At 43.7% G+C, this 25,193-nt stretch overlaps 2 protein-coding genes across 2 annotated transcripts in view; one reads left to right on the forward strand and one right to left on the reverse strand.

Annotated features, from left to right (window-relative positions):
- Positions 1–7,425, reverse strand: part of MRPS27 (mitochondrial ribosomal protein S27) — a 54,047-nt gene extending 46,622 nt beyond the window's left edge. The window contains exons 1-2 of the mRNA XM_035099793.3: positions 7,352–7,425; positions 4,933–5,010 (exon numbers count right to left, since the gene is read on the reverse strand). Coding sequence (XP_034955684.3) covers positions 4,933–5,010; positions 7,352–7,412 — 139 coding nt within the window. The 5' untranslated portion in view covers positions 7,413–7,425. The remainder of the gene's footprint in view (positions 1–4,932; positions 5,011–7,351) is intronic.
- Positions 7,426–7,559: 134 nt separating this feature from the next.
- PTCD2 (pentatricopeptide repeat domain 2) lies at positions 7,560–23,969 on the forward strand. The gene is made up of 10 exons (XM_035100163.3): positions 7,560–7,674; positions 9,331–9,423; positions 10,833–10,962; positions 12,033–12,150; positions 13,128–13,206; positions 17,204–17,295; positions 20,450–20,563; positions 21,167–21,241; positions 22,846–22,959; positions 23,687–23,969. The coding sequence occupies exons 1-10, from the start codon at positions 7,569–7,571 to the stop codon at positions 23,909–23,911; spliced, it is 1,146 nt and encodes a 381-aa protein (XP_034956054.3). The 5' UTR covers positions 7,560–7,568; the 3' UTR covers positions 23,912–23,969.
- The last annotated feature ends 1,224 nt before the right edge of the window (positions 23,970–25,193 follow it).

The raw sequence follows: 25,193 nt of genomic DNA on the forward strand, positions 1-25,193 counted from the left end.
GCACCCGACAAGTGAGAGCCCAGGGGTCTGAACACTCATCCCACCCCAACACCACTTTCTGGACAGGAAGGAAGGAGTGTAACCACTGTATAACAGTGCCCCCCAGTTCCCAACTCCTCTAGAGGATTCAGAAGGATGTCATGATCAATGGTGTCAAAGGACACTGAGAGATCCAGCAGGACCAGGAAACAGCTTTCACCTTAGTCCCTGGCCCGCCAGAGATCATCGACCAGTGTGACCAAGACAGTTTCAGTTCCATGATGAGGCCTGAATCCTGATTGGAAGGGATCCAAGCGGTCCAAATCCTCCAGGTGTGCTTGGAGTTGTTCAGCAACCACCCAGTCAATCACCTTGCTCAATAATGGAAGATTTGAGACTGGGTGATACTTTGCCATATTGGTAAAGTGTCTGTTAACAATATGAGCAAGTCTATTCAAATCAGATGGTAAGTGGCAAACTCGTAATTTAGCTGGATCAGTTCTTTATCAGTATAGCAAGATTATAGGTGCCCTGGGTACAGAAGGCAAATAATATTTCCTTTACGGCAGTGTTTTTCTCAAACTTGGGTCCCCAACATCCTTAGCTAGCAGGACCAGTAGTCAGGTATGATGGGAGTTACAGTCTAACAAGTTTGATAAACACTGTTTTAAGGGCTAGGGAGAAAAACCTACCGAAAAGAGACTTCAGGCACCTCTGGGTTGAATAGTTATAGGCCAATTTCCAATCTCCCCTTTTCAGTGTGGGTTGCTACTCCGGAGAAAACTGTCAATCTTTGTCTGGTGTCTGCTGTCTATATTACCTATGGTGTACAAAAGCTATATATTGTCCTTCTACAAAGCCCAAATTACTGAAAGTGGTATGGAAATCTCATGAATCGGCCGGAGAAAGTCATAAATAATTCTAAATTCAGAGTGACATCCATCCAACAACTAAACATAACCTTCCAAAATAATGAGATCTAAGATTGCCTATTGATGAAATTTGCTTTACCACTGTCTGTAGAGATTAAAATTCCCAGTCCCTATAAATGGGTGACTCAAGGGACTAGTAACTAGGAAGAAAGCTTTTCAACTCCCAAAATTGCTGGTTTAAATCTGGCTCAGGTCAGCACCAATCAATGGAAGGTTATTGTATAATAGCTGCTTGGTATCCTCTTTGAAATAAATCAGTGGTCTCAAGTTTAGTTTCTAATGGACAGGAGGAAAAACCACTAGCACAAAGAGGTACTGTAGATTGTAGACAATCTCCTTCAGGATGTCAGTACTCTCATGTGGCATTCAATATTTAAATATATCAATATCCTCATATGGCATTCCAAAAAAACACTGTTAAGCAGTAAATATCTCCTGCGGTTTAGACAAATAATGGGATTTTCATAAGTCACGTCCAAGGCCTCATGCGACCTCCGATGCAACTTCTGGTTTTCTACCAGATGTTAGGTCGGAGGCTTCGCAAGGCCTTGCATGTCACCTGGGAGGTCGTATCGGAGCACCCACAATTTTTTTCCGTGGGGCCCCTAGAGTTGGCACCAGTGCTTGGCAAAGGGGCACAGCCCTCACCCCATTAAGAAGTAAAGAAGAACCTTGCTGGAACAACAAAATGGCCTATCTCGCCCAGCATCCCATTTCCCATAGTGGCCAACCAAATGCCTACAGGAACACAAATCATAAGGGCAATAGGCATCTCCTTTTGTTGCTTCCCTTCTACCTGTATGCCAGGCATCCCCAAACTTTGGCCCTCCAGATGTTTTCGACTACAATTCCCATCATTCCTGACCACTGGTCCTGCTAGCTAGGGATCATGGGAGTTGTAGGCCAAAACATCTGGAGGGCCGGAGTTTAGGGATGCCTGCTGTATGCTGCATCTGCATCTGATTCTGGAGAAAGCATATAACTACCGGTAGTAGCTGTTGACAGCCAATGGCCCATCTAATAAAGCATCCTGTCTTCACAGTAGCCAACCTATGAGGAGCTCAAAAGCAAGACCTGAGCTCATCAGCACTCTCCCCTCTTGCAGTTTCCTGTAACTGGCATTTGGAAGCCTCTCACCATGAAAGCAGAACATAGCCATTGTGGTCAGAAGCGATAAATAGCCTTATCCTCCATAAATGTGTCTAACTCTCTTTTAAAGCCATACACAGGATGGGCAACTATCTCCTTGTGTCTGTGAGAAACTATTTCCTCCCCACCCACCCCCCACCCCACCCTGACTCTCCCTCCATTCAGTTTCATTGGATGACCCCAGGGTCTAATATTATGAAGGAGGGAGAAAAACCTCTTTTTCTCAACTTTTCCCACATCATGCATTAATTTCATGAAGCTTGCTTTATTTACTTGAAAGCATTTATAAACTGCTTAATATTTTTAAAACCTCTAAACGTTGTACAATGTAAGAACAATTAAAAAAATCATGAAAACAAAAAAACACAAAACTTGTAAAACAGCAATGTCAAAATTTATAAAATCAGGAATTCAAACATTTTTTTAAAAAAAACAACAAGGTCCTAACTTAGGGATCAGGGAAACCTTGGGCAAAAAAGTGTCTTTACGAGTTTCTATCGCCACCCTTCAATACTTGCATTTTTCTTTTTTATTAGACTAAAAAGACCCAAACATTTCAATCTTTCATAGCCTAAGAATTGTTCCAGCCTTTGGTTTGTCCATTTCTGCACCTTTTCCTGCACATTCCATCCCCTTTGTCAACACAGAGCCCTGGAACAACCCCATGATTAATGCTTGCATTCTTTCCCTTTTCAAAATTAATAAACCTGCTGTGTAATCACAAAGGTGTTTCAGAACCACAACCCATTTTAATGTTCTTTTTAAAAAGAGTGGTGAAATCCAGGCTTTAACTGCTATGGCTGTGAACAAAAGAGCCTTTAAATGGTGCTAAGGGAAGACTCATCCACACCATGAGCACTTCATGCGTGACTCCCCCACCCACCCACAGAAGAAAATGCAGAGCAGCTCCTGAAAATGGGAAGCCCCAGCAACATCCACACTTGTGTACATCACACAGCACCAACATTTCCCTCCTACAGAGGGATTATCTCCATCATGTGCAATTGTAATGCTTCCCTGAGTGACCATTGTTGCAAAACTAATGCATCCCTTGATTGAGAGTTGCCATCATCTGACTGCAAAGATAGCACTGCCATCTTGTGATCAAATAACAGATCAGGCAAGATTACTGTTTTCAAACTGAAAAGCCCAGATTTTTTTCAACCAAATAAAGACAGGAATTGTTACATTCAACATCCAATTACTTATCCCAGTCTCTATTTCTTTGACCTTCTGTCCATTCAGAGTCCTGACTTGGCAGCTTGCCTCCTGCCCATTTTTCCTTCAAAGTTAAGATGGTTACTATTTCTTCCTGCCTAAATCACTGATTAATGTATCGTTTTTTAGCATTAACATCCTGTGGGATTTGACTGTCGGGTATCACAAAGTTGTGTTTCCCTATCCCTACTGGGCACAGTCGTTGATGAGGAGCTGGGATGCGGGATGCTATGATAGAACCATGGGGGAAATTATGTTACATGTTATGGGAAAGAGGAGAAATAACTTTTCCATAGAAACACCATTTGCAATAGCAGCCCCCGTTCTGCTTTGAAAGGCTCTTGGATTCTGCAACCACAAAGGCCACATCTACACTGTACATTTAAAGCAGATTCAAAGCACTTTAAACAGCCTGTGAACTGTAGCTTGTTAAGGGTCCTGAGAGTTATGAAGAGACCTCACAGAGTTACCATTCCCAGAGTTTTTTAACAATCAATCCCTCTTCCAAAAGAACTCTGGGAATGGTAACCGTGAGCAGAATAGGGGTCTCCTCTCAGCACCCTGAACACACTTTCCCTGGGGGAAGCCATGCCTCCTGAAAGATATACGATACTGCTTTAAACATATAGTGCAGATAGAGCCAGGGGCTAACATACATTCTATTCCAGAATTTAATGTCTGGACCAGTGGTTCCCAACAGGTGGTCCGCGGACCCCCAGGGGTCCGCGAGCTATGCCAGAGGGGTCCGCAAGATGCTATTAGAATAAAAAATATATTAAATATATTTCGTATGATAACAGATTTTTTGTTTTGGCCGCTTCCTGCATGAGCAGAGTCTAGCGCAAAACTAGAATTAGATAGAGGCAGTAGTTCTGCTGTCTGCCGTTAGGTGGCGCTTTACAAACACTACTGTTTTGCAAAGAGGCAGTGCGCGCATTCTACTAACGCTCACCTCCCCAAGATGCTTTGCGCACGTCGGCTTCATTTGTGCGCTACTGCGCAGGTACCCTGTCTTCTCCATTCCCCTCCCTCCTCCCTGGTGTGCGCTGCCTCTTTGCAAAACTCTTAATTTGGCTCTCACTTTTTAATTTTAGGATTAGGAATTAATGGGGGTCCTTGTCACAATAGCGGCTCGATGAGGGGTCCTCGAGAAAATTTTGTTGGGAACCCCTGGTCTGGACAGTTCTCCACTTCTTTCTCACACACCTCACCCTCAACAATTCAGGTGTCTTGCTCTGGGAAAACCTGGTGAAGACCACTAATAAATGTGAATTTACAGGGCCTTTTTGGCGGCCCATAGCAACATTTGACACTACGCTCCCACCCCAGCCTTCCCAAAGCCAGGTAAGTGAAGTGCTGGGCTTTGGGAAGGAGGCATGAGGGCTCTGACAGTGCCCTAGAGTCCTCCCACCTCCTTCCCAAAGCCTAGTTAGCACTTTCCCAGATTTAGGACCCTGCCAGAGCCGTGTGCTTCCTTCCCAAAGTCCAGCGCCTCTCCTATCTGGCTTTGGGAAGGCAACATGAAGGCTGGAGAGCAGTCCACTTTTAGCTTTGCTGCCCCCACCCCGCACAACAAGGCAGTATGCAGCCCGCAGATTCTGTGTCAAACTACTCTATTGTTCATCATTATTTTAGACTCCAAGTATTTCCTTACCCACGCTCTGCTGATCTTTTTCTCTTTGTTCCCATGTTGAACTGTCCACATATGCTGCTGAAAGAATATATCTTCTACCTAATTAAAGAAAGAGTCAATATCAATATATAGGCACTATCATTTAGAAAGGTTTCAATTTCTCTAAATGCACATTTTATTAGTCACCTTCTTTTTTAAACATTCAGTTCTCTAAATCAAATGCAATAAATTGCCATCATGCTTTGGAATCCAAACACTGTAAAACTGAGAACTCTGATCTCCCTGTCAGCTTTACTGAATATGGCTTTAGGGGATGTCCTGCCACCATATCATAAATCAGATCTCCATAAAACACAGGCTGATCTTATAATTCATTGAATTGTTAATGAGTACATAAACGTGATTCCCCATCTAAAAGGTGCTGATTAAAAGGTGAAATGCTAGTTCCTTTCAAGTAAAGCAAAAGTGGAATCTGAAATCCATATGCCTAAAGTTAATGCAAAATCTTTGTACTGCCAAGACTACAGTATTTTTTCCAGCATTCCAAGTGAATGTTAGATGTTAAACAGCATGGGGGATAAGGATGAACCCTAACAAACCCCACAAGGAAGGCTTCACTGGGCCAGAGCACTCCCCAAGCATCACCCTCTGGAAACGACTATCCAATTGGGAGTGGAACCACTGCAAAGCTGTGCCACCTACTCCTAACTCGGACAGCTGCTCCAGAAACATGCCACGGTCGATGATACTGAAAGCTGCTGAGAGGTTGAGAATTAACAAGGACACATTTCCCGTCGGTCTCTCTCTCGACATAGGTTACCATATAAGGCAACCAAAGTAGTTTCGGTGTCAAAACCGTGTCTAAAGCCCAACTGAAATGGGTCTAAAATCAGTTTCCTCCAAGAGTGCCTGGATCTGGTCTGTGACTGGCTGGTAGTTACAGTACTTAGATTTTCTGAACCCAGGGAGGGTTTCTTGAAGAGTAGTTTTACCACTGCCTCCTTCAAACAGGTACGGACCACCCCCTGTTGCAAGGAAGCATTAATTGCCTCCTGGTCCAGCAGGTTGACTCCCTCCCTGCTAGTTTTTCACAGCCAATAGAGAGGGGGCTGTTTAGTCTTGGTGGGGTTGAAGAAGCCTACAGTTGCCCCACACCCTCAAACCACCTGATTAAAAATGGTCTAGGTATATATTTTAGGATCACAGAGTAGGAAGTATGCTGCCTTCAGAAATAAATCTAGTGTACTTGATAGTCCTTGCTCACTTGGTCCTCTTTAGTGTGCCAAGGAGATCAGACTAATGCAAAGGAGTGAAATGAAATTTGTAACCATAAACCTGACCGGGCAACCTAACTTCATTCCAACAGCACATTTTCCCATTCCCCCATTAAATTTGAATGCAGGAGTCAAGATAGGGCTCATTGCTGAATCACAAAATGTGCCCCTGAGCAAGCCCAACAACGATAATTCCAATGTCTCATTGCTTAACATATCACACTGCACTGGGTTTTCATGGACATTTTGACAACATGTCTGAGGTGGTCAAACGCCAAACTCAAAATGTAGAATTTGAATGCTTGTACGCAATGTCATTCTGACATCTTAGATGTTCAATACATTTATTGCATTACAAATTCAAAACCAAACCAGAGTAGGGGTTTAAACAAAGGTGTAAAAAAGGAAGGGCATAATAACCCCAAGCACATTTTTCTAACTCCAGGTTCCCAGTGATTTTGGCAATGACAGCATATATGTATATATGTGTGTGTACAGAGAGAGGGGGGGCAAGGAGGGAGGGCAATCAAGAGCCTTGATGGAAATGCCAAGTGGTCAACAGATAGATCATTTGACCAGAGGAGGGAGAGATAACCTCCTTCTCAGCTGGCTGAGCACTTTGGCTAACTCTCAAAAAGGTTGGCCAAATGAATGTGGCTCTCACTCCAAAAGGTTAAAAAGGTCAACGTGGTAAAACGATGGAGGTCATAGAATCACAGAACTGTAGAGGTTGGAAAATATCATTACGGGTCATCTAGTCCAACCCCCTGCAATGCAGGAATCCTATTGCCACAAAACAAAAAGCTGCCCCAGAAGTGACCTCAGGGCTCCATTGATAACCATGAATCCTTCGCAGCGCTGGATGAATTCTCTGACAGCTAACACGGAAACCCTAGGGGAAAAAACTCTCACATATAAAACGGCAAAGGCTGTAGTGACACGAAAGTCGTTTAAACTCGGGCGGCCTCGTTCAGACTCAGGCGCAGGAAGGTCAAACGAGGAGGCTGCTGCAAGCCTGACGCCCATGTGCTCCAATACCTGAGGGCATGGAGAACACATTCCGGGGCGCAGCCTGGCCTCACTCAGACCTCGCCTGCGCTGCGCTCGGGCCCCCTGGAGCTCAGTCCCCGAAAGACCCGTCTGGCGGCCCCAGAGCCCACACCCACCTGCCACAGCCCAGCTCCGAAGCGCAGCCTGCAACCCTCGCTGCAAGACGGGCGCCGCCATCTCGGCCTGCACCACCTCTTCGGCGGGGGTGGAGGAGCCTAGGCAGCGCGCTGACGCAGCCCATCCCTCTCACTTGCGTGGTGCGGGAGATTCGGCGAGGGCGGTCCCTGCGCACCCCTCCTGCCGCTGCCACTCTTGGTACATTCCGGGGACAGAATGGCAGCGGCCGTGGGCAGTTCCAATGGAATCCTGCGAGAGACCGTCCGGCGCTGCATGCGGGGCACGCTCGTCGCGGCCGGCTGCCTGAGCTGCCCGCAAGGAGGTGCGTGAAGGGCTGCAGGTGGGGAGGCTGCAGGGGAGAGAGAGCGACGTTCTATGGAACGCGCTGTAATCGGAGAACTGCATATCCCATCGTCCACTGCTGCGCCATAAGCCAAAGTTTTTTACTGTGGCGGAATGGTGCACTATGGGGGTTGTAGTCCCGAACGTGACGTCGCAAGAAAGGCCTGGATGTGTTCAATCCAAGGTCCTTTAGGATGCGAGAGCTGCGTGGTTGCGCTCCGCGTGTTTCAAGCGCCGGGCTTTTTTTCTCTCTCGTTTAATCACCTAGGGATGAATGTGGAACGCCCTAGGTGACGACTGCGTTGGAGCCTGTTGCGTGGAGTGTATACAGCCTGTGAGATCCACAGAGATCTTCACCAGGCAGCAGGGAGAAAGTAAAAAGGCGCAAACAGGGATAGCTGCAAATAACTTAACCCCGCGTGTTTCGTATTTGAGAAGAGTTTTAACTCATTTGAAATAAATGCTGCTGCCTTTCCCAGTGAATTCAGAAGGGGCCATTGTTCAGTGTTGGAGCACGCTATTTCTCAATAAACCTCTGCATGTGCATAAGCATATTTAACTATTGCATTCGCTAGTTGCTGCCCATGAAACACCCTGAAGCAACTGAAAAGTAAAAACATTTTCAAGTCTAGTATAGGATACATAGTCCATAGCTACCAAGTTATTCCTTTTTTTAAGGGATTTTCCCTTATGCTGAATAGGCTTCCTCGCGAGAAAAGGGAAAACTTGGCAGCTATGATAGTCGTATCCAGCGTTAGCTGAAAAAGCCTGCTGAGCTAGTGGAGCAGCAGCGTTGGCTATGACCCGATGGCTCTTCTCTGAGTAGAACTGCAGCTGTCTACTCAGCATACTCCCCCCCCCCTTCTACCTGCATTGCATTGGGGTTGGACTAGATGACCCTCCTGGTCCCTTCCAACTCTTCAAGCCTATGATTCTAAGCTTCTGTTTTTAGCCCTGTGAACTGTTATACTTTTCTGTTCTGGCTTACGAGGGCTAATGCTTGCTTATTATCACCTTCTGGTGGTAGATAGACAAAGGGAAGCTAATTATAGGTGTGCCTCTCCTTGGTCCATGATGACCAGTCTGTGACATCTTGTTTCAAACAGACAGGTTATTGAAATAGTGAACAGTTAGCAAGGGAATCCTCTAACTGGAGCAGGCCTACTCACCTTGCAGGAGAGGAGCTGCAGAGATGGGGTGCTTTTCAGCTTGACTTTCAAAAGGCATGTACTGTGAGGTGAAACATGGGCAAAGCAGAAGGTGTAAGTGAGGAAGGATAGGAAGGCATCAGTCAATATAAGTCTGCACCTGAGAAATAAAAATACAGAAAAGCAAACATATTTATTGTGTCATGTGCTTTTATGGGTTAGAGCAGACTTCCTAAGCCTATCCAAATACAATATTACAAGAGAATGTTTACAGTCATTGAGTAGAAGAGTATTATATCGGCATAAGGGATGTGAGTCCCCACCATTCTCCTTTATGTTAGTAGGTGAAAGCACAAGCATTTCTGAAACTGATATACAAAGCATTCACTTCCTTTACATAGCCTAAGGTGTACTAATAGGTACTATTATTGAAACTTTAAATGTATGGTGTATTCTGAATATTTCTTTTCCTCCCCTTTGATTTTCAGCCAAACGTTATTTGTTAACAGAAGATGTTTTGCAATTACATGGATTTCAGCAACATAAGTTGGAAGTGGGATATAAACTATATGGCGAGAAAGGTAAGCGCTTCATGGAAATGTTGGTCTCCCAGGGTGAGAGGCTGGGAGGAGAAAGGAAAGATCCCAGATGAGAGCTAGGAGAGACTGCGGCCTTCTGTGGGTGGTAAGGGATAAGAACGACCTTTAAGAGGGGATTCTGTACTCTACTTGTATTTTTTGTAGATGCTTTTGTTTTTAATTTACATTAGTTTTCTGTATCTTACTTTATCATGGAAAAAAAAACTAATAAAAATCTTAAGAGAGAAAGAAAAAAGAAAGGTAGGCGTTTCATGTATACCAGAGGTGGGGAACCCGTAGCTCCCCAGATGCTGTGGGTCTACAGCATCCTGAAAGCCACCAATTTCCCCACCCCTGATGTGTATGCTTTACTTAACCATTCACAAGTTAATGTTGCAAAGCAACATTAGGTAATCAGTGGTTTATCAGATACAGTACGGTTTTGCTAGTCATCACAGGGTCAGAGCAAAAGCCATATTGAGGCTTCTCATAGTTATTGTACATCGAGGAATTCTCTGGTGTTTGGTAATGCTCTCTGTCCTTTGCATAACTGGTGTATGCTCAAACATCTCTTTATTTGCATCAGTGTTTCCATCCCTTTATTTATTTATTTGGAGTATTTAAACATCACAGTAATACTGTAGTGTGGGGATGGGGAATCTGTGTCCCTCTAGGTATTTGTTCGACTCCAGCTTCCATCAGCCCCAGCCAGCAGGGCCAAATAGTCAGGGATGATGGGAATTGTAGTCCATCAACATCTGGACTACATCCCTGCCAGAACAACATTGGACAATTAAAAACAAAACATGTTCTCAAAAGAGGGCACGTTTTTGTGGGAAACGGCAGCTTCTATCTTTGTTTTGAGCAAATACCGTATTGGCCCGAATATAAGACACACCCGCAAATAAGTCACACCTTTAAAATCAAAGGCTTATTTGCAGATGCGGCCCGCCTCCTGGCACTGCCGCCCTGAACGGGGGATGGGAGGGAGGGCGGTAGTGCCAGGAGACAGGCGCACAGCACTTGGTTCCAACTATATGCTGCACTTTAACTTTTCACAGTAGTAATTTGGGGGGAAAGTGTGACTTATATTCGGGCCAATACAGTATGTGCTAAATGTCCCTTGTGGTTTCCTGGGGAGCAAGGGTTCATCTCCCTCCTGGGCATCACCCAGGCACTAGGGTCCAGGCACTAGACTTGCCCCCAGTAGATGATCACTACTTAAGGGCAAAGCTATTGCAATGTGACGTGTGAGACCAGAGGTTTTGTGGGGGGGTGGGTGGGTAACCCAGTATGCTCTACAACTAATCCAGCCATGACTACCGTAACTGGGATAAGGCATGTAAATTGACAGTACAATTTTTCTATATAACCTAAATACAAATAAATATATACTATTAATTCTGTTTCAGACACATATTTCAAAACTATTGAAGACAAGTTAGCTAAAAATATGCTGATTCTCAGAGATGAATTGAAATTGTTGCTGCATTTGTGCCAGACGAAAGATGAAGTGGAAATAGTCAAGAGGGTGATATACAGGTAAAATTCAGAAGAAGAGATTCTAGTTCCTTCTTTTGCATTTCCTTTTGTTTAGAATATCCTGGACCATGCGACAGTTAGTAGGGAATATTGATATTTTTAACAGGACCAGCCTTAATACAGTTACACTTCAAAGTTTTCAGTCCATGCCTGAGGTCATTGGGTTGTACTCAACATAGCACTAAAGTGGACTTTCCATCAGTGCAAAGGTTTGTATTTGTGCAACAGCATGATCTCCTCCCCTTCTTGTGCCCCTTAAAACCCTCCAGAACAAAATTGAGATGGCACAGGGCATGCATTCAGGGATCCCAGTGTGCTGGCAGAAATATTTTGTTGACTAGTACGCTGGGCAAATGCATTTAAAGCTAAGTAAAGTAACTTGATTTGCTTGTGGCTACCTATCCAGGTTTGTCATCCTGAAATGTTGTTGCTGTGAAGCAAATGCAATTTTATCATAAAGTTAATCAAGTTGATTAGGTTAAATCAGCCAATAAACACCCTCTGATGTCAACGAAGAACAGCAAATTGGGAACGGAATTACTGTTCAATCTGCAAGTAGATGTTGTGAAACACGAAATACTGACTAGAAGAAGATAATTAATTAGAATCCCATGCCATCTTCCAAAATTAGTATTATGTCTATGACAGAGCAAAGGATTAATTCTGAACAGGGCTGGCCCCCCCTTGAGGCAAGGTACGGCAACCGCCTTAGAGGGCAGGATCTATGGAGCAGCAGATCTCCACTCCCCCATTGTTCCTGATGTAGCTCTTCACTAACCCCTTCTTCCCTGGTGGGGAAGGAGGTGTCGTTTTGTTGTTCACCTCAGGTGCCAAAATGTTTTGGGCCTGATCTTGAAAGATATCATTTCTCCTCTTTGTTATGTTGCATCACATGTTAATTCTGTGCAGTGGCTCTGATCGGTTTTCTAGTCACATACAATCACGCAGCAAGTAACTCTGTGTGTGTAGGTTCATCTCACTTAGACTACCTTGTTTCTGCATTTATCTTTCCCTCTGCTCTTTAAAACTAGATTGCCACACACAAAACAAATTCCATGTCTTCTTTCCAGGTACCATGCTGAGAACAAAAATGTGGCCTTTGGTGGTTTCAGATTTGGTCCTCTTTTTATGAGGCTGTGTTATGAAATGAATCTTGAAGCAACGGCACTGGAGCTCATCAAAGACCAGGTAGAATTCAGAAACACGCCCATCTCTTTTCTTCTCTAGTCCAGTGGGAACTCTTCCCTATACCAGCTCCCTTAAATCCATTGGTAGTTGTGAAAAGTATACAGTATAGATAAATAATAAGCACAGAGGCTTATTTGTGGGGGGAAACACTCTGCTATGGTTTCCATGCAGCCATGTAATATGAATAAACAAGCAAACAGCTTGTGCTGCAGTAGAAAGAAAATCCCTGTTTCCCTCGTGGATTCTTACAAAGGTCCCATTCTTACAAAGGATTGTTTTTAAATGGTGGGAATAAAATCACTGGAGAAATGTGATGAATGTCATATTTTTCTCTCTTAATATGGAGGTGTAAGGCTGGAACCCAAAGGGCTTTGGAGCTTTGTAGTTTCTGAAAGCTAATCCTGAAGGCTGGAGGAAGTGCTAAATATTTTGTTTGTTTGTTTGTTTGTTTAGCAAAATATTTGCAGTATTTATTTTTTTAACCAAAGCAGATATCTTTATTCAAAAAGCACAAATGAAGACCAACTAAGTTTATATTTTGGTATGAGCTTTCGTGTGCATGCACCTCTTTAAGGTGCTACTGAAGGAATTTTTTTATTTTGCTTCGACTCAGACCAACACGGCTACCTACCTGTAACACAAATGAAGAGAGTGAGATCAAAGGAGAACTTTAAAAAAGTTAAAAGAAGAAAGAGAAACAAGATAAATGAAGAAGAAATGTAAAGCTTTGCATTAATTAAATGGGAGGGGGAAACTTTTTTTATATAAAAAAAAATTGTTTGTTTTTTGAAGCTGTGGTCTCCTACAGGCCTTAATAGAATGCTAACTGTCAGGAGTTTGAAAATGAAATTTTAAGACTCTTAATTTTGCCTCCCAAGCTTTGAGGGTTCAATGGCTTCAGTTTGAACTATTAATTGGGTGTTGATATAACCAATATCTGTGGGTTGTCCCAAACTGATGTTATTTATATTCTTCAGGCTTTGCACGGCTTCTTTTCAGAAAGCTCATCATTCAATATTTTGATGGATCTGCTCTTTACAAAAGGTCAATATGAAAGTAAGTAGCGTAAGATGCCTCAAAGGAATAAATTATTGACAGCAAAACTGTATTTCTGATATGAAAAAATATAATATTAAAGTGCTATAATTGACACTGAATTGGTTGATCTTTTGAGTTGGCAAAACCTGATGTGATCACTCATGGGTGTTAAAAGAGCTGAAACACATTTTGCAAATATAATTGAAGAGAACTCTTGACACTGTACTCATTGAGCACTTGATCTCTCTCATCAAATGTAATCATACAACTCATGATTAGGGCTTTTTATGGATCTTTTTTGGTAACACTTTTTCATCTCCTAACTTCCTGCCCAGAAGTGCAAGCTGGATTTCGAAAGGGCAGAGGAACCAGAGACCAAATAGCAAACATGCGCTAGATTATGGAGAAAGCTAGAGAGTTCCAGAAAAACGTCTACTTCTGCTTCATTGACTATGCAAAAGCCTTTGACTGTGTCGACCACAGCAAACTATGGCAAGTTCTTAAAGAAATGGGAGTGCCTGATCACCTCATCTGTCTCCTGAGAAATCTCTATGTCATAGCTGCCAAGTTTTCCCTTTTCTCGCGAGGAAGCCTATTCAGCATGAGGGAAAATCCCTTTAAAAAAGGGATAACTTGGCAGCTATGCTCTATGTGGGACAAGAAGCTACAGTTAGAACTGGATATGGAACAACTGAGTGGTTCAAAATTGGGAAAGGAGTACGACAAGGTTGTATATTGTCTCCCTGCTTATTTAACTTATATGCAGAATTCATCATGCGAAAGGCTGGACTAGATGAATCCCAAGCCGGAATTAAGATTGCCGGAAGAAATATCAACAACCTCAGATATGCAGATGACACAACCTTGATGGCAGAAAGCGAGGAGGAATTAAAGAACCTTTTAATGAGGGTGAAAGAGGAGAGCGCAAAATATGGTCTGAAGCTCAACATCAAAAAAACCAAGATCACGGCCACTGGTCCCATCACCTCCTGGCAAATAGAAGGGGAAGAAATGGAAGCAGTGAGAGATTTTACCTTCTTGGGCTCCTTGATCACTGCAGATAGTGACAGCAGTCACGAAATTAAAAGACGCCTGCTTCTTGGGAGAAAAGCAATGACAAACCTAGACAGCATCTTAAAAAGCAGAGACACCACCTTGCCAACAAAGGTCCGTATAGTTAAAGCTATGGTTTTCCCAGTAGTGATGTATGGAAGTGAGAGCTGGACCATAAAGAAGGCTGATCGCCGAAGAATTGATGCTTTTGAATTATGGTGCTGGAGGAGACTCTTGAGAGTCCCATGGACTGCAAGAAGATCAAACCTATCCATTCTTAAGGAAATCAGCCCTGAGTGCTCCCTGGAAGGACAGATCGTGAAGCTGAGGCTCCAATACTTTGGCCACCTCATGAGAAGAGAAGAATCCTTGGAAAAGACCCTGATGTTGGGAAAGATTGAGGGCACTAGGAGAAGGGGACGTCAGAGGACAAGATGGTTGGACAGTGTTCTCGAAGCTACGAACATGAGTTTGACCAAACTGCGGGAGGCAGTGCAAGACAGGAGTGCCTGGCGTGCTATGGTCCATGGGGTCACGAAGAGTCGGACACGACTAAACGACTAAACAACAACAACTTCCTGCCTTTGCTCTCAGCCAAGCAGCTGTCTTTTGTGAGCCTGGGAATTTTTTTTATCGCTGCAAGAAAACATGCTATCTTTCCTGAACATCACATATTTACTCCCCCCACCCATCTTGGCCATGTGCAGTGTGATCTACTTGGAGACAAGATCCTTTGAGTTCAGTGGAGCTAACTTTTAGGCAAATGTGCATAGGATTGCAACCTAAAAATTGCAATCCGTACACACACTTGGGAGAAAATGCCGCCAACCTTTTGAGGAAGCACATATAGAAAGGAGCTGCATGCTTGGAAATAAATGTTTATTTAAAATCGTATTCCTTTTTTCATAACAACTCAGAGCTATGTTCATATTTTCAAAACAATAAAGACCAAAACCACAATTTTAAAGTACAGTTGCATACAGCAACCATCAGGGAAAAAACAGTAGAGAACAGCAACAGAAATCAGTAGCTCAGCGCCAGAAGGTTTTCTTAATCAGAAGCATCTTAGGGAGCAATCCTATGGCAAGATCCACTGCAATGAGCTGCTTAGGATGCAACAGATCTCAAGCTTAGCTGGTTGATTCCATGCTCGGCTGGCATTGAGGTTCCCAGTGATGATGCCCAGCTGACGATGCATGATTTGCCCATGAAATTTGCTCATCCCAGCTCAGCTGGCGTTCATCAAGCCGAGGCAGATGCAAATCCCCAAAAGGGAGTGTGATGGGGGTGGGAATGCAGGGCTTAGGCTAAGCCTGTTCAGCTCAGTCGCATGACCTGCTGGCAACCTGGCACAGAGCACTATTTAGAAGGCTTGTTTTCCCTCTGCCAGGTTTAGGCAGAGCAGCAGCAGCCTGTTGCCGAACATAGTTTGGACCTGGTATGCCAGTTTTACTTACCCTGGCTTGCTTGATGCCAGCTTCTTATAGAATCATAGAACTGTAGAGCCAAAGGGTCACCTAGCCCCAACCCCTGCAAGGCTAAATAATCCCTGACAGATGACCACCCAACCTCTGTTTTAAAAACCTCCAATAAAGGAGAGTCTACCACCTTCCAAAGGGACTCAGGTGGCGCTGTGGTTAAACCACAGAGCCTAGGGCTTGTTGATCAGAAGGTCGGCGGTTCGAATCCCTGTGACGGGGTGAGCTTCCGTTGCTTGGTCCCAGCTCCTACCAACCTAGCAGTTCGAAAGCACGTCAAAATGCAAGTAGATAAATAGGAACCGCTACAGCTGGAAGGTAAACGGCGTTTCCATGTGCTGCTCTGGTTTGCCAGAAGCGGCTTAGTCATGCTGGCCACATGACCTGGAAGCTGTACGCCGGCTCCCTCGGCCAATAATGCGAGATGAGCGCGCAACCCCAGAGTCGGTCACGACTGGACCTAATGGTTAGGGGTCCCTTTACCTTTACCTTTTACCACCTTTCAAAGGAGTCCAGCCTCAGAGGTAGTCTTGTGAGTAGGGTTGTTCCCTTGATCTGTCTTCCAGAAGACAACAGGGAGGGAGCTCTTTGGAGACAGATTCCCAAAGCTTCGGAACTACTGCATTGGACTCTTTGCAAACAGGACACAGTTCTGGCCACCGTATCTTCCTCATACAAAGAACATGCACATCATGTCATTGATGAAAGGTTGATGCACTTGTGTAAAATGTGCAGTTTTCTTCTTCAAACAATCATGAGTGATTCGAAACGGATCCTTTCCCAGAACATGCCGTGCTAGTGGCTAAAAACCATTGCTATCATTGGGATGGGGGCAGGGGGGGGTTATTATCTTTGTCGCTTATCGCTGGTGCAATCCTATGCCTGTCTACTTGGAAGCAAGCGGTAGGACTGTAGCCTTAAGGCGCTAAAAACTATGACAGTCTAAAAAGGCTCCTGACCACCTTTCCTAATTTGTGTGTGCTACTTTAGGTGTGTTAGGATGAAACCATTGTATCCAGCTAAATCATTCCCCTCCCGTGCACCCTTAAAATCAGTTCCAGGGGTTCCCCCAGCCTTTGTGCAGATTTGTGGGTGGGAAGGGAAGTTTGGTTGTGCTTGCACAAATTGTTCTATGTGTGTGTTGGTTTAGTTAGATTCAGCTCCAAGCATATAGTTTGTATGCCATTTTGTTCTGTAAAAATCACAATTGCTAAAAACTTTATCAGTGAAAATTGGTATACAGTACCTAGGATCTTCCCCTATCTTGGTTGCACATACTATAAAACTTCCATTAAATTTGCATAGCCTTAGCAAGTGGATTATATAAAGTGCTATGCATCTCATCTGCAAAGTTTTGTTTTTTTTACAAATGATAATTATTTTTCAGAACTCAGCTTAGGGTTCTCAGAAGTGTTATTAATTAGCAGTTAATACGCTAATCAGAAAATGATGGAAGTAACAATAACTGAAAGTCTGTTTGACAGGTGCTCTAGAAGTGCTGTTAGAAATGAAGAGACAAGGCGTCAAATTCGGCCGTGATACCTATTTACTCGCAGTTGCAATATGCTACAAGCTGGTAAGAACACATCGTGTTAAAGAATTGCTTCTAGGGTTTTTTAATGCAAGAAAGATGAATATTGGAAATGCTGTGAAACCTAAAGGTGGTTTTCTTTTCTTTCTGGAATATTACTTATTGATTTATATTTATTTCCCAAAAAATAATGAATGTAATGTATGGAGGCAATGTACAGTCAGGCACCGTAAATCAATCTAATATTAAAAACAATACATAAATAATAACCATAAGCATGACTGGCTCACCCTGAGAAAGTTTAAACAACTCTATAGGCTTGTAGGCAGTCTTCAATAGATAAATGGCAATTATCAGTTTTGATGATGGTCAAATCTCTGCTGGAAAAGTATTCCACAGCATGGGACCAGTGACATTAAATTCTTGACTTCTGGTTGAAACTAGTTGGACTTCTGAACCACAGGGAACAACTCACTGCCCTTCTCAGGATGGTCTCCGTGATGGAGCTGGGATATAAGGGCTTAGGTGGTCTTTAATGTAAACCTGGGGCCAAGTTATTTTTATATATTATATATTAATATATATATTAGCTGTCCCTGGCCACGTGTTGCTGTGGCTCCATCTGGGCCCCCATTTCCCAGGACAGACGAATGACCTAACGACCCCTCCCTCTGTTGCCCCAGCAGGTGACGTCATATCCTCCCCCCACGTGACGTCACCCTCCACTCCAAGCCCCCTCTCTCTCCCCCTCGCATACCGTATTGACATGTTCGGGAGGGTCTGCCTGGTTCCCCTGGCGGATTCCGGTGGGCGAGGGGGCAGGCAGTCCAGATGCAGGTCCTTAGCGAAGGCGGACATGTCGAGGGCGGTGGGGAGAGCCAGAGCCGAGGCACCAGCGGCAGAGGGAGAGGACCCCGCCCCCGCTCTCCCAGAAGGAGCCGCCAGCCAAGTACTCCCACTACCCTCTGTGCGCTCGTGTCGGAACGACTTCACTGTGTTCCCCGCAGCCTCCTGGGAGTAAAGAATGTACTATAGCGTCTGTTGCTTTGACGTTCAATAGATGGTGCTATTTCCCCACAAAATCATGTTTTTACCTGTCACAGGTGTGACATCTATATAATCTAAGTACAGTCGTACCTCGGTTTACAACCCGCTCGGGTTGCGAACACTTTGGGTTACGAACTCCGTAAACTCGGAAGTGTTTTCGGCGTGCGCGCTTTGCGCATGCGCAGAAGCGCGCACTCTGTTTGCGACCTTTTCGGGTTACGAACCGCGATCCGGAACGGATCGTGTTCGTAACCCGAGGTACTACTGTATATACAAACACTCGCATATTCGTATGCAACGTTGTGTCAAAATTTCAAGGCAATTGGTAAGGACTTTCGGAGATTTTTGGTTATGTACAAACGGACATTGACATTTTTATTTATATAGATTAATATGTATATTAATACAAGACCCTTGAATTTGGCCCAGTAGTATATTGGCAGCCAGGCATATGTTTTAGCAGAGGCGTTACATGCTGTCAGCCATCAGCAGTCTAGCTGCTGCCTTTTGAAGTAGCTGGAGCTGCCAGACCAGTTCCAAGGGCAGCCCCACATAGAGCAAATTGTAGTCATCCAGTCTCAAGGGCACCAGTGCCTTGACTAAAGTGGCCAGACTTTCCTGGTGCGCCAGGTGAAGCTGGTAAAAGGCACTCCTAGCCACAGAGGTCATTTGCGTCTCTGATGAGTAAGGTGTATCCAGGAATAGCCCCAGACAATATACCTGCTCCTTCGGGGGGGGGGGTGCAACCTCATCCAGGCAGGCAGTTGGCCTGGGTATCAGACACACAACAGTCTTAGCAACTTTTTAAGTAAGTTTATATCTCGTATTTTAAGCACACACCACTTATGGCAACTTAGAGAGGGGATGCACAAGCAATACAGTTGAACAGTGAAAAGAATGACAACCAGCAGTAGATAATAAGACTGCTCTTAACTAAAGAGATTATAGTTTACAACCAAATAAGTGGCAAAGGGTTATGTTTCAACTAAGAGGCTTTGATTAGAACAGGAAGTTTTTAAGACCATTTAAACTTATCAAATGCTGTTGCATTCAGGTCCTGGGCTGCCTCTACGCATCTGATTGGCCACTGTCAGGACAGAATGCTGAATTAAATGGGCCGTTGAGCTGATCTTATGTTCTTATAAACATTTTAAAATTGGGAGACGTTCCGTGTTTACAAAATTGATTTAATTTTTTTTAAAAAAAATATTGGGAGCCATTTGGGGGCAAAAGAAAAGTGCATGAGATGCATGTCCAGAGATTTATTCACTACTTCACGATTCATCTGGGTTTGCACAAAGATTGTGATTCACAAGAGCACATTCCTGTTTACCCCCCTGGGCTCAGATGCACTTACTCTAAAATGTTTACGTAGGAATGGTTAATATAATCTGTTGTTTTAACCTTTTCCTTTTTATGTAAGGAGCTAATGCCTAGTATCCATAAACATCTATATCTCATACTAGTAAATAATATTTACATTCCACAAAGACACATACATATGTTCCTTTCTGCATCTGGAAGTGCCTTCTTCCCCCTATTCCAAGTCTAAAAGGTAAAGGGACTCTTGACCATTAGGTCCAGTCGTGACCGACTCTGGGGTTGCGGCACTCATCTCGCATTATTGGCCGAGGGAGCCGGCGTACAGCTTCCAGGTCATGTGGCCAGCATGACTAAGCCGCTTCTGCCGAACCAGAGCAGCACACAGAAACGCTGTTTACCTTCCCGCCGGAGTGGTACCTATTTATCTACTTGCACTTTGACGTGGTTTTGACCTGCTAGGTTGGCAGGAGCAGGGACCAAGCAACGGGAGCTCACCCCGTCGCAGGGATTCGAACCGCCGAACTTCTGATCGGCAAGCCCTAGGCTCTGTGGTTTAACCCACAGCGCCACCCGCGTCCCTTATTCCTAGTCCACAGCCCATCATTCCACCTCATGCAACTTTAGGATGGAATGCTCATCACTTTGGGCATTGGAGTCTAAAAAGTATTGCATTTTCAAATTCTGTAATCAGCGGGCTGCGTGTGTGTCTAGTGTAAACTTTCTGGAAGGTTTTGAAGTACCTTGACTGTTGGCAGCCAGTAGGGCGGTACCTTTATCCCCTGAATCTGAACTGCAAGTCATTCATGCATTGAAATATTTTATTCTACAGAACAACTCGGAGTCCAGAAGAATTTGTACTACGTTACTTGAAGATGGGCAGCTCAAAGGAGTTAATATATCAAGAAGAGTTTACTACTTTGCAGTAGTATTTGCTTTGAAACAGGTATTGGGTTGTTTTGATTTATTGTCAGGGTTTCTGGAATCTCTGCATGCACTCCAGGCTTTTCTGGCTTCCTGTACCCATTTCTCACCCTATTCCTAGGGAAACTTGAATACACTGGTACTACATAAACTTTTGTGGTATGTCATATGCATCATACATCATTTTCTTGAATATTTAGGGGGGAGCGGGGGGGGAGCTTCCTACGGTACCCATTTTGTTGGGATAGGATTCAAAACTGTAACTGCATTTAATATAGCCCATCAGCTTGAAAACTCAAAGTAAATGAAAAGAAAGGGTCACAAAACGAACGACAACAGGTGAGTAGCTGGCACACTCTAGATCAGAAGTGGCCCCTGGGCCATCTTTATTTGGCCCCCTGGTGGCCCTTATGTACCATTTTTGTAAGGATTCTGGCAAAGGACCTCAGCCAGCCTGCCTCTCTGTAAATCAGATACTCAGTCCCCAGTCAGAGATCTTAAAGAATCCAAGCTCACATACAGTATAGCTGTGAGGTCCTTAATAATACCAACTTCAATGAAATGCTGAGCACAGCTTTATTTTACGTGCACAGTTTGATTTATTGTCTCTGTTTATTCTTCCTAGAACGATATTTCCAGGGCTCGCTCCTTTTATTCTCAGATCATAAACACAGAAAGCAGAATTTACACTAATCTGACAGTAAGTCTGCTGGATTTTGTATGTTACCGTACTCCTGAGCCATGAATGGGAAATGCATTGGGCTGCATAGAAATTTAATTAGTTAATTAATAATAATAATAGTTAATAAATAAAAAATGTGTGGGTTTTTAAAATTAAAAAGGAAGGTTGGCCACTGCTTTGAAAAACTTTAGACACACAAGATGCTTCTTCGTTTGATGCTGTTCTGGGAAAAAAATCCAGTTCTCTTAGGGCAGGCATCCCCAAACTGCGGCCCTCCAGATGTTTTGGCCTACAACTCCCATGATCCCTGGCTAACAGGACTAGTGGTTGGGGAAGATGGGAATTGTAGTCCAAAACATCTGGAGGGCCAAAGTTTAGGGATGCCTGTTTTAGGGGTTTTCTGGATTATTTCCAAACGGTTTTAGGATTGCTCTTTGACAGACCCTCTAAATTGAAAGGGTATGTTATAAAGAGATACCTATCTACTCCTCCTCACTTCTACATACAAATAACCGAAGATTTGAAGTGTTTTATCTTGTAATGTGCTGGCAAAATCTCTGGTGCTGATGGATGTTAATTCAGTGATCTCATGGACTATTCAAACATGTTGTCAACTAAACTTTCCATGACAGTGGAACTGTGAACTGCAACACAGCCCATCTTCAGTTAGAGAGGTGAAATTTCAGTTTGGCTGAGGGAAAATGCTCACACAGCCGCTAGGGACAGGAGGGGCATAACAGGAAAGCTCAGTGGGGAGAGGATTATGGTAGCAGTTAAACTCTAAGGGGCAAGGAGCCCATGAACATAGAAGTCAGAGGAAGGAGGCACAATGTGGGAAATAAATAGAGCAACAGAGCCAGGTGGTGGCTGGCGCAGAACTGAGGAAGAGGAAGGCAGAGGGGATGGGAATCTGAGGAAAGGATGTTTAAATGAAAGTGAAAAATACAAATTGGCTATATCCTGTCGGCAGCGAGTGAGGCGAGCAGAAGACTGGAGTAAACAGGCTGCAATTAGCTAAATTAGTAGCAAGTCCTGCTTCTCTTTTCCCAGGCATCTCCACATCCCTCTCCACAGTATATTAATCCTTCTGACTTGGTTTGTTGGAACATACTACTATACATCCAGTATGCAAAGCTGTTTTCCTTTGAAGTAATTTATTTAATTTCATTTAGGCACATTTCCTCTCCAGGGAAGCCTCACAGAATATTTGGGGGAGGGGGGATTCCTTAGAGAATGTGCCGTTTCCATACTTTTTTTTTAATTTCACAACATTTATATGTCTCTTGATTGTAAAAGTGGTATGCAAAAGGAATAAAACAATAACATTACCAGTGGTTTGTTGTTTGCTTTTGTTTTTTTTAAGCCAAGTATTTAAAAAATCATTTTGTTTCACTTGGGCCATTATGTTTTCTAGAAGGGCAAAGTATTTGTCTGTTTTCACTGTCCCTTTTACTAACTATTCCAAATCCCCATGACTCTTAGAAAGGGGGAAGGGAAAAAAAATCTGTATGTTTGCTGGGGAAAACAATCCATCCTTCTCACCTTTCAGGTTTCAGGGGCGTGTTTTGTTTTTACCTAATCCAGAGCTTATTATATCTTTACTCATTAATGTTTTGTTCAAGATTCTTCTTCAGGTTGCAACTGGTGACCTAGAAGACCTTGTCCAGAGACTGAAAAAGGCTTCAGAGGCCGGTGTTTCAAGTTTTGTGAAAAAACCAGAATACTGTATGGAAGTGGTAAGTGGATGGTTGCTGTGGAAGCCAGTGGGTGACGGTCAACAGTCTTCATAGCAGAGGTAGGCAATCTGTGACCTACCAGATGTTGTTGGACTCAAACTCCCATCATCTCCTACCATCATGGCCAGTAAAGATCGGACATGTAGACCAGCAACATATGGAGGGGAGGGTCACAGGATCTCCATCTTTGCTGTATGTTTGTTCCCTTGTATGCCCTATTCTGAACTTCTACCCAAAAAAAAACACATTTCCCTGACCTTATGGCATGGGTCCAGGCAGTGGTGTGTGGTCAGTGGCCTAGAGGGACTAGGGTAGTCCCCTAAATGTTCCCCTGGCACCACCTTCCCAAAGCCCGGGAAGCTTCTGCCCAGCTTAGGGAAGGAGCTGTGGTGCTAACTTGTGTGATGTTACAATGTCACACACTTGATGTCAGCCCCCCCCCCAAAAAAAAACACCTTCGCAAACTGACACCTCTGGCCCTAACTGCCTCCCAACAAAAAAAAATTCCCCGCAGGCCACTGGTTCCAGGAACCCACTGCTTCCATTATTTTATATGTTCAAGACAGCTGGGTCTACTCCCTCCCACAAAGATGATTGGCCACACCCTGGATCATACCCTCTCGGCGAGCTTTGATCAGCCAAGTAGGTCAAGAGGTGTAGTGTGGGTGTGTATAAGGTAATGTTTCTGCTTCTAGTTGCTGATCTGTCTGCCATTGTTTTCTCATAGCTGGCTGCAGCCAAAGAGAAGCTGGAAGACAACCCAACTCTCCGTGTCCAGTTTGAAGAAATCGTCGCCAAGCTGCAAGCCTCAGGACAGACTATTTCTCAGACTCTGGATGACTTGCTGTGCCAGCCGCCACGCCCAAAGAGGCACCCTCTGCAGCTGCTCAAGCTAAACCAAATGAGCCGTCGGACTTTGAGACCTATACAGTCTGCTCTCATGGCTGAGTAGATCCATCCTTTCCCCTGTTGGAATTTCTACCCAATAAAACGTCACCCTGGCTTAGAAACGTGGTTTTTACTCGGTGTGTTTTCTGGGATGAATTGTGATGCTCCAAACAAAATGTATGAGTGGACACTGTGGAACCAAACAAATAAGGGAAAGACCTAGATCTGCTCAAAGAAGACAACTTGCAGGCAAGGTTGTTCAGCTTCCTGGGGAAGATAGTTACTGCTTGATGCAACATGTGTAGAAAGTTATCACAGAATGACAAAGACCCCCCTCTCTAATCTTTATATTATCTCTGACAGTATTCAAGATGCTTTATTGCTTGTATCAAACACCAAGTGTTTAACTGAAATCTATCCCAATCTTGTTGATAAGTATTAGAAATGGAAAAGAAAGGTGTATGGAGATGTGATAGAATTAGACCATATTGGGAAAAATATTGAAGGTTATGGAGAATAATAAAATAATAGGTTGGGGTCGCTAACTCAGCACCTTGTTTATTAAAGTTATATACTGCCCTTCATCTGAAGATCTCAGGGCGGTTCACAACATAAAAATACAAGGTAAATCACAAACAGAACAAAAAATAAACAATAACCTCCCATCCCACAAACACAAGGATCTCAATAGATACCTCCTCAGAACTCCACAATCCACGGCCAACAGTTTGGTCTTCCTGCTCTGTCTGTGTTTGCAGTGGCTTGGGCTCCCCTATACTGAATACACTCCTTAAACATGCCCAAATGGGAAGGCAGAAAAATGTATAAGAGTAGAAGAAATAAACACAGATTTGCTTTGTGCACCCATTAGATACTGTTTCTCAAAGTCATTTAAAAACATCAACTTTATTTTAGAAAATGAACTGAAATGCTAATTTTTTGAATTTCAAGAACTTGCTAAAATACTACACAGCAGACAGTAGGGGGCACAATGGATCATGCAATGTAGAACAGTTCATCTAGCTTGAATATAAGGAATGTAATAAATCTGCAACCAACATCAACAGTCCTGTTATCAGCAAGAAGCTCCCCGAATTAGCCACAGTATATGTAAAATTTTGAATTTGTATATTTCATTACTGACATAATCCATACATTTGTATGTGTGATTTGCATCTTGAATTGCATGCATGAGAGGCCACCTCTTCATGCTCAAAGAAGATGCATAGGCTTAATGAGAAGATACCTCCTGGGACCTCATTAGTAGCACTTGAAGCTATGCTGGAATGTAATATTGCATCCAAAAATAAAATGCTACAAAGGAGGAGCTCCGAATGGAAACAAAA

This window comes from Zootoca vivipara, chromosome 10, assembly GCF_965207765.1.
Source record: "Zootoca vivipara chromosome 10, rZooViv2.hap1.1, whole genome shotgun sequence".
Taxonomy (NCBI): Eukaryota; Metazoa; Chordata; class Lepidosauria; order Squamata; family Lacertidae; genus Zootoca; species Zootoca vivipara.